Source organism: Telopea speciosissima, chromosome 4 (genome assembly GCF_018873765.1).
Source record: "Telopea speciosissima isolate NSW1024214 ecotype Mountain lineage chromosome 4, Tspe_v1, whole genome shotgun sequence".
Classification (NCBI taxonomy): Eukaryota; Viridiplantae; Streptophyta; class Magnoliopsida; order Proteales; family Proteaceae; genus Telopea; species Telopea speciosissima.
This window is the reverse complement of record NC_057919.1, coordinates 60,414,677-60,432,191: the sequence shown is the minus strand read 5'-3', so window position 1 is coordinate 60,432,191 and position 17,515 is coordinate 60,414,677. Positions and strand designations below refer to the sequence as shown.

The window sequence follows — 17,515 nt, the reverse complement described above, 5'->3', positions numbered from 1 at the left end:
CACAGGACCATGATTAACAACTTCATTCACTGTATCATTAGCTTCTGAAGCATCACTGATCAATCCTTTTTCATCAGAAGGAACCCTTATATTTTCAACCTGAACACAGGAGACCTCCAAATCCCGTTTATCATCATGAGAACCTTGTCCAAATGTGAGTTGAGTTGGTACAATAGAAGGATGATCCCCAACTTCGGCAGCTTTATCAGAGTACCCAGGACCTTGACTAACAGCCGCATCAATTATATCATTATACACTGAAGTGTCACTGACCAATTTTTGTCCATCAGAAGGAACCTCTTTATTGTCAATCTTAGCAGAAGAGGTTTCCTGATCCAATTTAACACCATGGAAATCCTGGTAAGATGTGAGTTGAGTTGGAATGATTCCACTTTCATCAATTTTCTCAGAACACACAGGACCTTGACTAAAAGCCTCATCCATTATATCATTGTCTTCTGAAGAATCTCTGACCATATTTTTTTCATCAAGAAGACGCCCTTCATTTTCTCCCTCAACAGAAGAGCCTTCATGACCCAGATCCAATTTATCACCATGAGAATCCTGGCCAGATGTGGGTTGAGTTGGCACAATACCAGTATGATCTCTACCTTTATCAGCATTCTCAGAATATACAGAATCTTGGCTACAAGCATCACCAGTTTTAGCATTAGCTTCTGAAGCATCACCAATTAATTTGTCCTTGTCATCAATTGGAACACTAGTATTTTCACTCTCAACAGAATAAGCTTCAAGAACCAATTTATTACCATGCATACCCTGGCCAGATGTGAGATCAGTTCGCACAGTACCAGGATGATCTCCAACTTCATCAGCTTTCTCAAAATATACAGGATCATGACTAACAGCTTCATTACTATTATAATTAGCTACTGAAGCATCTCTGACCAATTTTTCCTCTTCATCAAAAAGAACTCTTTCATTTTCACTTTCAACAGATGAGACTTCCAGATCCAATTTTTCACCATGGGTATCCAGGACAGATTTGAGTTCTGTTGGCAGAATTCTAGGATCACCTCCACTTTCATCAGCTTTCTCAAAATATACAGGATCTTGACTAACAGATTCATTAATCTTATCATTAGCATCTGAAACGTCTCTGACAAATCTGTCCACATCATCAAAAGGAACACTTTTATTTTCACCATCGACAGAACACAATTCTGGATCAGTTTTATCACCATGACATTCCTGGCCAGATATGAGTTCAATTGGCAATGGCACAGTATCAGGATGATTTCCACCTTCATCAGCTTTTTCAGAATATACAGAACCTTGATTAACAGCTTCGTTAATTTTGTTACCATTACCTTCTGAAGTGTCTGTGGCCAAATTTTTTTCATCAGAAGGAACCCTTTTATTCTCACCCTCAGCAGAGGAGACTTCCAGATCCCTTCTATCACCACCAAAGGAATCCTGCACAGATACAAGTTCAATTGGCACAATAAGAGGATCTCCACCTCCAGCAGGTTTCTCAGAATATAAAGGACCTTGACAAACAACTTCATTAGTTTTATCATTAGCTTCTGAAGTGTCTCTGACTGATTCATCCTCATCAAAAGGAAACCCTATGTTTCCACTCCCAACGGAAGGTGCTTTCAGATCCCATTCATCACCATGGAAATCCACAACAGATGTGAGCTCAGTTGACACAGTACCAGGATGTTCTTCATGTCCACCAGCATTCTCAGAAGATACAGGACCTAGAATAACAGCTCCATTAATTGTATTGACAGCTTCAGAAGTGCTTATGACCATTTTTTCCTCAACAGAAGGAACCCCATGCAAAGCAATTGGAGTGTGACTAGGTTCAGGGAGTGCCTCAATAGGAATATCTCCATCATTGTCAACTTTCTTAAGATCCCCGGGACCTTGAATAATACCATTGATTTCACCAACATTTTGACTAGGTCTGTCCAACTTATCGTCAGATGAATCCTGACCTGAAGCAACAATACCTGTCTGATCCATAACAAAGATCTTACTCATACCCATAGAATCATCTAGTCCAGAAGACTCAGCTTTCTCACCAGTCATAGAACCTTGATCTTCCCCTGTAATGCTGATATTAGAACTAGGGTTATCCTGATCTGAATGAGAAATCTGAGTGGAATACAAATTTTCCAGTATCAGGTATTTCTGGTTCTTCACTCTGAGAAGGCAGGGCAGTGCTATCATGTCCCTCGGCCTCATCCCTCCCTGGAGCTTCTGAATTTGCAGAAACTGCATGATCAGAATCTACAACATGGATCCCTGAGGGACGGGAGATCTGCAGATCGGTTTGATGGATCTGGTTAGATGTATGTTCAGGTGGGGTGGTATTAGGTAGCTTAGGTGCTTCGCTCTGACCATGTACAGTAGAATTCAAGTGTTTTGAATAACCTGCACTGTCAAAATTATTAGTATCTGTATGATGAGGGGTAGAAGGATCAATCCCTCGCTCATCTAGTTGCAGAGCATGGCCACTTGAAGATACTGATGGGGTAGCATCATCCTTGTCTTGTACTTCACCCAGACAATGTACAGTAGTTCCTTCAAGTTTCTTCACATCATCAGCACGCTCCGACTTAACCTGATAAACAGAACCAACAGAATTAATATGAACATCAGATAAATTGAGGATCTGCTCATCTGTCTGAGAAAGCTCATTAGATGGAACTTTAATTGGTGCAGTATCAGGTAGATCACCTCACTTTGGCCATGTGCCATATCAGATTTCTTAGAACAATTTTCTGCTCCAGGATGCTCTGAATTGACGGGACCATCAGGATCAGCATGTGCTTCATGAGCAGTAGGAGGATCAGAGACCTGATCATTCACTAGAGGAACCTCACCACTCCCAGACATAGATGGGGCAGTATCATGTTTTCTTTCATCCTCACAAAGTACAGTAGTTCCTTCAGGTTTCTTCGAATCATGAACATGCTCTGGCTTAACCTGATGGACAAGAATCATCAGCAGCACCATGAACATTAGATAACTAGGGAATCTGTTCATCTGTCTGAGAAAGCTCATTAGATACAATTACAATTGGTGCAGTATTACGTAGATCAATTACCTCAATTTTACCATCTGTCATACCATATACCTCAGAATAATTTTCTGCCCCAGGATCTTCTGAATTGGCAGAAGTCCCAGAACCATCAGGATCAGCAAGTGCATCGTGAGTAATAGGAGGATCAGAAACCTGCTCATCCAGGAGAAGAACCTCGCCACTACCATATATAGGAAGAACAGTATCATGTTTTGTTTCACTCTGACAAAGTACAGTAGTTCCTTCAGGTTTCTCCACATCATCAGCATGCTCTGGCTTAACCTGATAGACAGAATTATCAGCAGTAACACGAACATCAGACAAACTGAGGATCTGTTCATCTCTCAGATGTGATTTCAAAGGGTATGGTATTCGGTAGATCAAATACCTCAATTTGGCCATGTGTTGTATTAGACTTATTAGAACAATTTTCATCCCCAAGATGCTCTGAGTTGGTACAACCATCAGGATCACCATATGCATCCTGAGTACCAGGAGGATCAGAGAGCTGCTCATCCAATAGAGGAACCTGACCACTCCTAGGCATAGATGGATCAGTATCATGTTTTGCTTCACCTGGACGAAGTACAGTAGCTCCTTCAGGTCTATTTGCATCATCAGCATGCCCTGGAATAACATGATCTGTATCAGATGTACCATTACTAGCAGTATTGGGGATCTTGTCATCTGTTTGAGAGAGCTGGCTAGAAGCAAATTCAGTTGGAGTGGTGTCAGCTAGATTGGGTACTTCATTATCATCGAGTAAAGAACTGTCATCTTTTTTAGGAGGAACAGAGACCTGCTTATTGGTTTGAGAAGCTTGGCCACTCCCAGATAGTACAGATTGGACAATATCATGTCTTTGTGCTTCACCTTGACATACAATAGTTCCTTCCAGCTGCTTAGCATCATCAGTATTTTCTAGATTAATAGAACCCACAGAACGACCATCTACACCATGAGTACCAGAAAATTCAGTGATCTGCTGGACAGATTGACAAAGCTGACCAGATGGAGATACAGGCAGGTTTTTAGAAAGTAAGTCTGGCATTTCAGATAGAGAGATTCCATCATTTGGTGATGATTTGGCTTTCATTGACTTTGTAGAGCTCTTTTCCAAAGAACTAGCAGCACTCTCATAAAGTGATGGCAATGTCGGTAGCTTGTCGTCCATGTCAGGAGGAGCGATCTTACAAAGTTTCTCAGTTGAGCAATTTCTCCTTGCATTAGCACACATACAATCTGAGATATTCTCCATAGAAATGATAGCATTCTCCTGCAAGGTTGATGTACCTGGCTGTCGCACACTTTCAGCAGGAAGATTTGATTTCTCTGTCAGCTTTGGCTTCTTGCTCGAAATTAAATTGGACACATGGCTGTGACCATCATTTTTTATTTCGACTTCTGTTGGCTTCGCACATGCAGTCGTATTGTCCACAGAACTGGTGGTATTTTCAGCTATTGGAGAAAAAGTTAAATGCTGCTTCTCTTGAGAAGATATCCGATTAGAATTTGCCTCCTGGGTAGATACCACCTTGAGAGGAGGGACCTCACAGAATTGCTGAGAGGTCAAATTCCCCTCTGTATTGGATTCTGCACATACAGAGTTCTCATCCATGGAAATGGCACAGTTCTCCTGCAATGTTGATGTATCGGGTGGTGGCTTGCTCTGGGTAGAAATATCTGATTTCTCGGTTGAGTTTGACCTCTGGTTAGATATTATAACAGGTAACAGTCTTTCACCTTTGTCATCAATAACATTTCCCACTTTCTTAGAATCATTATCTGGTTTATCTTTCATGGTGATGGCTTTCACACTGCTCCTATTCCCTTCTGCCACCTGTGATCCCACAATGGGAGCATGGACTGAAGGTACTACAACGTTTGAGCTCTTAATTGCAATAGCAGCTTGTTTCGCATTGGAAACTCCTAAATCTTTTCTTTTAGTGCCTCGCTTGACTAGGACAGGTAACTTGGGCTTATCTTTATCAGCAACAGATTTCATGTGATGCAGGCGAGCAGGGACTGAATGTTTCTCATTCTTCATACTCTGAAGGCAAATACCAGATGCATTGCCCAAGTGCACATTATCTTGGCCCGCAACAAATTCAACAGGTTTGACCGTAGGAAGGTCCAAATACACAGACCTTTCAGGAATGGAGCCACTGGTAGGCACTGTTCTTGAGGCATCAAAACTACATCCAGCTTTTTGAGGGGTTTGAACAGAAAGAGGTTCTGCTTTTTCAGATGCTTTTTGCTTATCCAGGATCCCCATACGATGGGATCTCCTCTCAATCAAATCTTGTGCCAATGCAGACATCACAGGTGTAGATGAATGGGAAACCGTAGGATCTTGCCCAGCAGGCAGCACACTGACCTTCACACCTTCATTCTTGCTTGATTCCACTGAACTTGTTTTTGCTGTTGATGAGGTCTCACTAGGAGCTGATTTTGTCCCAGAAATGGGAACTATCTCTGTTTTCTTTTTGTCCAAGCTAGGTCCCACTCTCATGTATTTCTCCTGAGATAAGGAAGGCAATGTAGTTCGAACTGGAACTAATTCAACCACTTTTGGTAGCCCAGTGAATGGATTTACCTCAAAACTAACAATAGTCGGGCCATTTGAAGTATTATGTGGTCTATTCACTAACTTCTGTGTCGCAGAAGCAGATTTTTGAGAGCTGTCTGACATAATGCCCATCTCCTTTGGAATTCTGGAAATGGAGTTGAAGTCAGGGCTGATGCCAATAGGAGCATTTGAAGTGCCAGATGGTCTTACAACCTTTTGATTGTCATGAGCTAAAGCAGCTAGAGAGCTATCAGATACAATGCCTCTTTCTGTTGGCATTTTCTGATCAGCTGGTGATCCTGAACATTGTTTCTTCCCCCTGCACCTAGGTGCTTCTGAGCTACTTTGGGCCTTCCTGCTTTGTCCCTTAGCTTGCATGGGGACAGAAGGTACAGGAGTAGTGACGAATGAACCAGTGGCAGCTCCACTGCTGATCTCATGTTGTGTAGTTCCACCAAGATCTTTGGTAGTAACAGAACCAGGAAAAATACCATTTGAAGGAGTGGGAGTAAGAGCTGGACTGATTCCTCCTTGAGATCCCCTGTCCAGTTTGTCGACAGTTTCAGAAGGTGCAGGAAAAACCCCTGCAGATCGGGAGGTAGCTGCTTCTGTTGCTGCTGGCCTTTTTGGCCTACCACGCCCTCGTCTGGATGTTGGTGGCAACTCTTTGCCAGGAAGCTGTGATGGTTCTGTGGACAGCAGTGGTGCAAAAGATGGAGGATCTGTGTTACCAACTCTTGAGGCACTGGCATCCATTGCCATATTCTTGGGGATTGTTTCTTCCTTGTGTATGGGAGACTCTGGGGAATCAACCTCACACATCTTCTCAAATTCCTCTTCTGTCCACTTATCTTCATAGGAACGTACCTGAGGAATTCAAAGGCAGACAATACAATAACGACAACAGCATCCACATAAGCCAAAGTTACTCTAAAAATCAGACATAATCCACCAACCTCTCTAGCTCGTTTACCCCTCCCATACTGTTGGGTATCAAGCCCTCCGAGATACTCACTCTTTCGCTTTACCCCAACATTAGATACTTCATATATCTGCATGGCCTGATAAAATGCCTTTAAGTCTTCATCGGTCACAAGACGAGGAGGCATGGGTGGTAAAGGCTCCGAACTGTCATTGTCCTGTCCCAGTACCAGTTTCTGCCATGCTGCCTACAGAATGTAGGACAGAAGGAGTTATTCACTCAGAATATATACAACCTTCAATCCATGATTTGTTGTCACAAGTGCACCTACCATCTCTTCTTCTCGCCTTTGTCGGTCAACTGACTCAAAAACATCAAGTTCCGACTCACTGCCAATTCAGAAAAGGGTATTCAAGAGCAAGTTGGAAGACATCAAAAACAAGATTCCTTCATAAGAAAACTAATGTTGCAAAACAAAAATCCCAGATAGAATAACTGAGTCATGTGAGACAATCCAGTCAGTGGGTCCTACCAAAAAAATTCACCAAAAAGCCAGATCAACCACTGCAGGAGAAATATTCAAATTAGTAGAACCTGATGCTAGGTCTTAGGGCCTCTATGGTATCACTTTTCATTTTCATTATGGCCTATTTAAAAAAAAAAATCATCACTAAAATCCATTTTGATCAAAAATGAAAAACTGTTTGGTAACTACTAAACATAATAGATTGTAGAATAAAAAATAAGTTTGGTAACTACGTATGTGTAAATAATTTTTATTACATTTTTTAACAAATGGGTGAAGAAATTCTCTCATCACCCATCTTCTTTCCCAAATCAACTCTAAACAGTAAAAATGAAGAGAACCAGAGTTCCCAAATCAACATCACACACTGTGTAGTTCTTAATCGACAAAGAAAACAACCTAAAGGTACCAACTTACAAAGATTACACAAAATGGATAGGCCAGCTGTGAATCAGTAAAGCAAAGAAAGAAAAGAAAAACTACTGTTTCAATATATGAAAGTTCTAAAACTTCATTATCGAACAAGAAGTCGACCTTAAAAAATAATAGGATGATGATTGCCTCGAACAAAGCAAAATCACATAATGTATTCGATGCTTTCTAACAAACCAGTCAATAAAGAATTCAAACATTAAGGACCCACAGAGACAAATCACCAGGGAATGAGAGATCAACTCAAATTCAAATACATTTCTGCAATCGGCTATTTAACAAGGTCCGAAATGCAGTATTTAGCAAATGGGTACCCAACATGAACCGCGAAAGTAACCCATGAACACAGGAAGATCAAATTGAAAAAATCAAAGCTCAAATTTCGAGTCTCTTACTCGGTTCCCTTCTGGCGCAGAATACGGAATTGCTCCGGGAAAAGAATAGCCTGCCATTCTTCCTCCGATTTCTGAACAGAGCCAGGGGCAGCCATGGCAACTACTCCATCTCTAAAGCTTCTCCTGCTCCGATAAAAGGACGCAGGAAATCCAGTAGCAGGTCAGAGATTTGGGTGTTAAAGAAGAATCGTGGTATTGGGTTTTGGTTTCAGACCTTGAAACTCTCCAATGGTGGGAAGGAGGGAAGGAGATGAACCGAGAGAGAGAGGGTACCTGGCGAGATCTTATCTGGGATTCCAATACATCCATACGACCAGCTAGATTTAGCGAGGAAGATCACGTCCATGGCGATTGCGTCTTGGGTATCGAAGCTAGAGATGGAATCTGGTTGGTTGATGGCCTTTCTCAGAGTTCTCGTTGCAGGAAGAAGAAGAAGAAGAAGAATGGACTTATCTTTCTATTTTAATGATCAAATATCTATTTTACCCCTCATATTTGGGTCATATGAGCACATGCTCATTATAGAGCGAAAAAATGAAGCAAAAACAGATTTTGGCCATAATCCATAATGGACTCGAGTCCATTATCATTTTGGGGGTGTTTTCAATTATTTTGATATTTTGTAAATAGAAATAGGGTCCATAAATTGTGCCAAACACTTGTTAAAACGTTTGTATCAGAAAATGAAAATGCAAGTGATACCAAAGAGGCCCTTAGGTTCCAAGGGAATCAGTTGATTCTCGTAAGCAAGGACTGACTACTAACACTATACTATATTCATCCAAACAGGATTTGACAAAGAAGATCTATCCAGGACCCAAAAAACAATCCGTCCCAACAGCCCATGATGTGTCACCAAAAAAAAAAGATGACATAGCCTGTCCTAGCTTGAGAGGAACACTGATACAAAAGCGAGATCACAGCCAGATAATAGCTTCAAATTGTTTATCAGATTTACCTGCGGGCCAAGATATCATTAAGAGCATCATCATCCAAAACTGCAGCAACTTCTTCCTTTTTACACTCCCTTAGGAGGGACTCCAGGTATTCTCTTCGATCTTCGGCACTGTAGTAGAATTACAGGAGAAGACTTCAGCCAAAATCAAATAGATATTCTGGCAGTTCTCTGAAATATCTGAGGTATGGAACTTATTTGAACAAGAATTCTAACTTACCTTGTATTGTTATCAAAAAACCCAGCAGTAATGCTCTGATTAGCAACACCCAGTTTATGCTCTGCTGAAGCTCTGACTTGTTCCTCCACAGTTTGAACCTATTACAGCATTTAAAAATAACTTAAGCATAAATGGAACAGAACAACTAGAGTCACAAGATGCTGCACCCACTACCCATAGTATACGCTGTTTAACAATGATTTTGGCCATGTGCAATCAACAAAGGTGTACTAGCAAGGATTAATATGGTTCAATTTTAAGGTGTTAGCTTGGATTAAGGTCTTTAGAGATTAGTTCTAAATGGCAGGCTTAGTAGCATGAGGAAGAGTATTTATGCAGCCCTAGTAGGGATAATGCATAATTTATTTGAGTTGAGTTAGAGGAAAATTCCTTGTACCTATAATGGAGGACAGAATCAGGAGAGAGGAGATGATAGAAAGAAATCAGTATTGCAGGGGGTGCAGAGAATAAACCTTGAGAAGAAAATAGAAGAAGGGGGGGATTAGAAAGAAATCAGAATTTCATAATAGCAGGGGGGGAGAAGAAGAAAGAAACCATGGGGAAGAAAAGAAGGAGAGGGGGGGGGGGGGGGAGGAAAGCAGTCCACGATAGGGAAGAGAGGGAGCAGCCAAACTTCTGTTTTGTTTTTTTAATTCTCATTTCAACATCCCTGGCCGAATGGCCTATTACACCTTTAGATAGAAACAAAACAATAGAAGAAAAGGCCTAACTAGACTTTTGACTGGGCACACCGTCCAATAACCTAGGGGAAAGTGCCAAAAAGCAAAAAGTACAACCTGTTCCAAGTGGGCCTGGGCCTGGACTATGGCTGAAACAACTTAAAGACTAGTCCCAAGTGGGCCTGGGCCTGGGTTATGACTTAAACAACTTAAAGACTGACCCCAAGTGGGCCTGGGCCGGGGCTTGGACTTTAATTACATAAGACTCATGAAAACTGAACCAAAAACTGAACAAACGTGCAACAGAAATTGGCCCAGTTAAGTAATTGCCTAAATTAAAATGGGTCCGGGTCCCAACCCGTGGATCAACGGATCGAACCAGGTTTGTCCTGCATCAACTCTCCCATGGTTAAGAAAAACTCGACCACGAGTTTTAAAGAAGGAAAGGATCAGCACCATTTGGTCAGCGTTCACGAACAACGGCTTTGATGGAGCAATGATCCAGGGCATGTCACGAACATCAACAATCACTATAGGGAGAAAAGGATCGGCCACTACGATCTGCTAAAGATCATCCATCAACGATATTTTGTCGATTGGAATCTCGTCATGGGGGTTCAAACTGTCATTCGGACCATCGATCTGTTCTTCGGGTTCGACCTCGTTCTGACCGTTGAGTTTATTCTTGATCACGGTGTCATCCTCGGGCTCTTCGACAACCTGTGGGGGAATTGGTTTTTCATGCGACTGCGGTGTGGTTACCTTTGGCTTTAATCCTCTCAAAATATGACCCTTGGTCAAATGTAATGGCCTTAGAATACAAGCGTTGTTGAGAAGGTTAACGTTGCCACAACGCTCATTCACCCAATGACGGCCCACTTTGATGATGCGCCTTGAAGATGGAAATATCTGACACCAAGCCCCATGAAAGTATGTGGTATGAGCAAATTCGACGAAGTATTGATCAACAAGCTCGTCATAACATATCTCGCCGGTCTTCGACAACATCTCTACTACGGGTTCCGAGACGAAATTGTTACTTTGCTCATTATCAACAAGGAATATGACACCTTTTCCATTGGGCAATCCCAATCGAGTTCGGAAAATATGGGTTTCCATTGAGCAATCTCACGTATAAGGTGAAGGGCAAACTAGGAAAGGTACTGTCAAAACAAGTGAAAACAGTAGGCTATAACACTATGTTCCAGCAACAGAAAACAGGTAACAGTCCCAATATTAAGTTACTGGACTACTGCTATTAGGACTGATGTAACCTCAGGTTTTAGACAAAGATACAGCCACTGGAATACCTTACTACAGATGACAAACAGAAAGTGAAAACACTGCTCTTGGAAACTGATAAGCCTTCTTTAGATGAGGCTGAGTTCTGAAGAGGGCTTGAAAAATAGAAAATAGTCTTCAAAATAGAAGGTCAGTGAGGAACTCAATCTGGCCAGCAGCTGGGGAAGCCAAGCAGGGTCGATTGAAGGACTGGATGTACTCCAAAAATGCTTCAAATCTAGCCTCAATAGGCTCAGTGGTTGATGAGTTTTGGAGCCTTGAAGTTGCAGCAGAATCTGGGCAGAGAAACTGAGCCGCAGGTGTGTAGCAGCTCTCCAATTGGTGGTGTGAACAGCAGCAGGCCTATGTGAGGATTAGGAGCTGAATCAGGTCTTCAAAAAGTACTATTGCAAGGATTGTTACAGTCTCACAGTAGCAGCAACAGCAGCAGCAATCAAGTGGAGGGAGATGAAAAAGATAGGGAGATAAACAGAGTGAGGAAGAGAGATCACAAGGGAAGGAAGATGGGATCCTTCGGCCAGGCTTCGGCTCTGATACCAGATAATGGAGGACAGAATCAGGAGAGAGGAGATGATAGAAAGAAATCAGTGTTGCAGGGGATGCAGAAAATAAACCTTGAAAAGAAATAGAAGAAGGGGGGATTAGAAAGAAATCAGAATTTCAGAATAGCAGGGGGGAAAGAAGAAAGAAACCATAGGGAAGAAAGAAGAAGAAAAGAAGGAGAGAGGGGGGGGGGGGGGAAGCAGTCCACGATAGGGAAGAGAGGGAGCAGCCAAGCTTCTGTTTTGTTTTTTTAATTCTCATTTCAACATGCCTGGCCGAATGGCCTATTACACCTTTAAATAGAAACAAAACAATAGAAGAAAAGGCCTAACTAGGTTTTTGACTGGGCACACAGTCCAATAACCTAGGGGAAAGTGCCAAAAAGCAAAAAGTACAATCTGTTCCAAGTGGGCCGGGGCCTGGACTATGGCTGAAACAACTTAAAGACTAGTCCCAAGTGGGCCTGGGCCTGGGTTATGACTTAAACAACTTAAAGAATGACCCCAAGTGGGCCTGGGCCTGGGCTTGGACTTTAATTACATAAGACTCATGAAAACTGAACCAAAAACTGAACAAAAGTGCAACAGAAATTGGCCCAGTTAAGTAATTGCCTAAATTAAAATGGGTCCGGGTCTGGTTCGGGTCCCAACCCGTGGATCAACGGATCGAACCAGGTTTGTCCTGCATCAACCTATCTATATTCGATGCAAACACATTTATATCCAGCTTTAAGGCAAATCCGATTTTCAAGGCCTTTTTCATTTTTACATTAAAGAATGCCCATTTGCCAAGAGAATGAAAGCAAGGAATTTGAGTTTTTATTTAATGGAACCCACTTCAAAAGGAAAATTATTGGTGCCCGTTTCCTGAGAAAATGGAAGAAAGTTGAAATTTTCTCTATACTGATATTTTTCCATTGATTTCAAGTGATTCCAACCAAACATAATTTCCAGATAATTTCCTCTGGATCGCTATACAACCAAGCAGATCAAAAGAGTTTTTTCATCTCTTTTTTCTTCTATTTTCATGACAAATGAACACAGCCTTGCTTCACCCATACCTTACTCCAGGCCAAAGTCCCTGTAATAAAGCCAAAGAGAAATTCTGAAGTATGCTAGCATGATGTTGAAATAGGGTTTATTTTGTTCTCTTGTGTAATTCCAGAATACCCCCACGGTATTCTGGTCTTTTTCTTTTATTTACTTAATTTATGTTTTTCCTTTTGTAATCCTGAATTCGTGGGGAATTCTGGAATGGGTAGACTTCTGTAACTGTACTCTAATTTGGAGTACAGGTATAGGTTAGTAGGATTCCTACTTAGAGTAGGATTCCCTTGTTCGATTCCTCTTTTGATTGTTCTCTTTTTCCAGCAATAAATAGAGGCTTGAGGTGAGACTATGCTCATCCAAGCATTATGTTCTCAATCTGATATTCGAACATGGTATCAGAGCTATCTTCAAGAGCATAGTTTAACAGCAACACCACCCCTACGATCCAACTTCTTCTTCTTCTCTCTCTCTTCCTTCGATCCACCTTCTACCTTTTTTTTTGCTTTTTTTTTGGGGCTAGGGCAGCACTAATGAGGTGATCCCTTTGGATCTAGTTGCTGCCCCATGTTAGCTCATCAATTGGTAACCTAAATACTCGATGGGAATCTGATCCCTCTCTTCTGCGATATTTGAAGCTTCACCTGGAGTTGTATTTTGATTTCTGCCTCTGAAGTTACAACTCTACCTTTCAAGCTCAAGAACAGCAGGGAGTCTCCTTCATCAGATCTTCATCGATTTCTGCTCTATTTGAATCGATCTCTTTGGATTTTTTTTCCATATCGATTCCAGGATTTTATTTTATTTTTTTTCAATTCTGCCGGCACTTTGGAGGATTGATCAAGCAACCAGCAAGGGTCACTCGATCACTGGTTTGATTTCAGGCTGAAACCTTCTTCGATTTTTGCTACTAATTGAAGATACAGATCTGTCTTCTTCCACTATACAGATCTGGTTTCCTTCTTCGATTTCTGCAACTAAGTGAAGATACAGATCTGCTATTCTTCCATCATGTCAGGAACCGAGGATTCTACTGCAACTCCCAATGAAGATGGGCAAGGAAAGCAGGAGTACCACACTATTATTGCCAACCCTATTAAATTGGATGGATCCAATTATTTGAGATGGTCATGTTCATGTTATCTTGCTATTGCTGGTCGAGGACTTACCAATCATCTCCTGAGTACCAGTACAAAACCTTCTACAGAAGGACCTTCTCAAGATCGATGGATCACCAATAATGCTGTGGTAATGTCCTATCTTATCAGTTCCATGCAACAAAATCTAGGGGATGGTTATTTATTACTTGAAACTGCTGCCCAAATATGGTCTGCTGCCAAACAAACCTATGAACAGGTAGGAAATGATGCTCAGGTGCATGAAATTAGAAAGAAAATTCATAACACCAGTCAGAAAGAGATGTCTGTGTCTCAATATTATGCTACTCTTCGGAGTCTATGGCAGCAACTGGATCACTATTCTGATATTCAACTTGAACACCCCAAAGATATTGCTACATATAAGAAGCATGTGGACAAAGTTCGAGTATACGATTTCTTAGCTGGCCTGAATGATGAATACGATCAGATCCGTGTTCAAACATTAAGCAGATCTCCCTTCCCTACTCTGGAACAATCGAATGCTTTAGTTCTCTCCATGGTTTAAAGTATCGACCGATACGTATCGGTATCGATCGATACCGATACGATACATACTGATACGTCTCCTTTTTTTTTAAAAATGAACTGTCTCGAATTGTATCGACCGATACAGGTCGATACGATACGATACGACCGATATGTATCGATACCATCGATACGTCCAGTAAAGGGTTCAGTGGGTGGTTGAATACGTATCAATATGTATCGATACATATCGGCCGATACAGCTCGATACATACCGATACATCACCGAAACGTACCGATACGCACCGATACATATCGATACGTACCGATACCATCGATACATTTCATAAAAAAGCCATTCTCACTCATTGACTCAATACAATTCCTAATCTAATGAAAAAATGAAGGAAAACTCTCAACCAAGAATCTAAAATCTTACATTTAATCTTGGTTTTTCATATTTTTAAACTAAAAACGAATCAAGGAGTGCTACAACGTCATCCTTTGCATCATCCAATACTCTTCATGGTTATAGACGATTACAACATGTGAGAAACTTCATCTTTTATAACAATTTCAATTTAATGCATTTGTTTGGTTATACATTATTCACCATTTTAGGTTTTATGCATGACACTTATTATATATTGCTTATTTATATTGTTTTTTGTTCCAAAAGTGTATTTCCATGTGTATCTTGATCATTTCTATGTGTATTTGTATTGTTTGATACGTATCTCCGAAATGATACTATACGTCTCTTAAAATCACCCGACCGATACGATACCCGATACCGATACTTTAAACCTTGGTTCTCTCAGAAGAAACCAGAAGGGCTGCTATGATAAACAAGACTCCTTCTGATCGATCTGCTCTTCAAGCTGCCACCAAAACTGCTCCCATCACTGAAGCTCCTTCCACTCAAGGTGATTCTTCGAAGGCTACAGTTAGATGTGAGCATTGCAACAAACCTTACCATACCAAAGCAACCTGTTGGAAAATTCATGGTAAGCTTGCTGATTTTGAAGCAAAGAGAGCTGCCTGTGGAAAATCTAAAAACAAAGCCAATCACACTGAAAGTCTTCTCACTGCACCAACTACTGAAAACGGTTTTTTCCAGGAGGAGTTTCAGGCACTTAGACGTATGATACAGTCTTCCGCTGCATCCACGGGTCCTGCCGGTTCTTCCACATCATCAGGTTCACACTTTGCTCACTCAGGTATTGCTTTTTCAAATCATTGTGCATCAATGGCTTCTACCCCATGGATCATAGACTCTGGTGCCACTGATCACATGACAGGTTCTTTTAGTCTTTTCCATCGTTATTCTCCTGCCTCTGGGAAAGAAAAAGTCCGAGTTGCTGATGGTTCCCTCTCTTCTATATCAGGGAAGGGATCCATCAGTTGCCCTCTTCTCTATCCTTATCTAATGTCTTACATATTCCAAATTTTACCACTAATCTTCTTTCCATTAGCTGTCTAACTCGTGATTTGAATTATAAAGTTACTTTCTTTCCTTCCCATTGTGTTTTTCAAGAACTGGCAACGGGAAGGACGATTGGATGTGGTAGAGTGCATGGTGGGTTGTATCTGCTTGACAATGGATGTCTTCCAGCAGCATAACCTTCTCCCAATCACGCATCTACAAATTTTTCTGAACTTCGACAATGGCATGACCGACTGGGTCACCCACCTTTAGGAATGGTATCTACATTATTTCCTCATTTAGTTAAAAACTTTGATAAACCTGAATTTTTTTATGAGGCATGAGTTTTAGCCAAACAAACTCGTGTTTCTTATTCAATTTCTAATAAACGTAGTTTAATTCCTTTTGAATTAATTCATACTAATGTTTGGGGTCCTACCTGGAAACCATCTCTTTCGGACCATCGTTGGTTTGTTTCCTTTATTGACTGCAACTCTAGGAATACTGGGCTATATCTTATGCATACCAAAGAGTGAAGTTTTTTCTTGTTTTCAACACTTTCACCAAATGGTCCAGACCCGATTTAGTGTTACCCTCAAAATATTGCGGAGTGACAATGGGAAGGAAACTTCCAACATTACCTTGCCTCCCATGGGATTCATCACCAGACCAGTTGTGTTGACACCCCAGCCCAAAATGGAGTTGCCGAAAGGAAGAACCGCCACTTACTAGAGGTGGCCTGAGCACTTATGTTTGCTTGTCATGTTCCTTCCCAATATTGGGGGGATGCTGTTCTTACTGCTGCATACCTAATTAATAGGATGCCCACCAAAACCCTTGACAACCGCTGCCCGGCTGAGATCTTACTTGGCCATAAGTCCTTTGTGGTCTCACCTAGGGTATTTGGTTCTACCTGCTATGTCAGGGATACTCACAATCCTGGCAAACTTCAACCCCACAGTTTATAGTGCATTTTTTTGGGTTATCCTGCCACCCAGAAAGGGTACAAGTGTTACCACCCTCCTACCAGACGCACTATGGTCAGTATGGATGTTGTCTTTAATGAGAACAGTCCATATTATTCCTCCCCACCTCTTCAGGGGGAGAATACTAGTGAAGAAGATTGATGGTTCCAATCAGATACTATATCGCCGGGGCACCAAAACATGTCAGTATCCATCCACCAGAGCACCAGCAACGATCCAAGTGCCCTTGCCGGAGCCGGCAGCTACTGATAGTGTTCCTTCACCAGACCTTCCCATTGCTGTTCGGAAAGGTACTACAACATGTACTCAACATCCCATATCTCATGTTGTCTCTTATAACTCTCTTTCTCCATCCTTTCGTGCATTTGTTTCCTCTCTTTCTTCTATTCGTATTCCTCAGAATTGGCAAGAGGCATTGAAAGATGAAAAGTGGAAAGCAGCTATGATGGAAGAAATGAGTGCCCTAAAGAAGAATGAAACATGGGAACTTGTCAATGTTCCACCAGAGAAAAAACCTATTGGATGTAAATGGGTGTTTGTGGTAAAAGATGGCACTGTGGATAGATAGAAAGCACGGCTTGTGGCAAAAGTATTTACTCAGACCTATGGGATCGACTATCAGAAGACTTTTGCCCCAGTTGCAAAACTGAACACTGTCAGAGTTCTATTATCCTATGCGGTGAACATGGGATGGGATTTGCAACAGCTTGATGTGAAGAATGCATTTCTCAATGGGGAACTCGATGAAGACGTGTACATGGACATACCACCAGGATTTTCATCTGACTAGACCCAGGGTAAAGTGTGCTGATTGAAGAGAGCACTTTATGGAC

The 17,515-nt window shown here is 41.5% G+C and overlaps 1 protein-coding gene across 7 annotated transcripts in view; it reads right to left on the bottom strand.

The window, feature by feature from the left end:
* Window positions 1-1,954: 1,954 nt before the first annotated feature.
* Window positions 1,955-17,515, bottom strand: part of LOC122659776 (chromatin structure-remodeling complex protein SYD-like) — an 85,759-nt gene continuing 70,198 nt past the window's right edge. For 4 of the 7 annotated variants that reach the window (XM_043854911.1, XM_043854909.1, XM_043854910.1 and 1 more), the window contains 8 exons: window positions 9,075-9,172; window positions 8,858-8,965; window positions 6,878-6,935; window positions 6,581-6,793; window positions 3,444-6,491; window positions 3,080-3,337; window positions 2,710-2,958; window positions 1,955-2,593 (listed from right to left, as the gene is read on the bottom strand). In XM_043854911.1, coding sequence (XP_043710846.1) covers window positions 2,102-2,593; window positions 2,710-2,958; window positions 3,080-3,337; window positions 3,444-6,491; window positions 6,581-6,793; window positions 6,878-6,935; window positions 8,858-8,965; window positions 9,075-9,172 — 4,524 coding nt within the window. In that variant the 3' untranslated portion in view covers window positions 1,955-2,101. The remainder of the gene's footprint in view (window positions 2,594-2,709; window positions 2,959-3,079; window positions 3,338-3,443; window positions 6,492-6,580; window positions 6,794-6,877; window positions 6,936-8,857; window positions 8,966-9,074; window positions 9,173-17,515) is intronic. The other 3 variants (XM_043854912.1, XM_043854913.1, XM_043854914.1) reach the window with 3 other exon arrangements.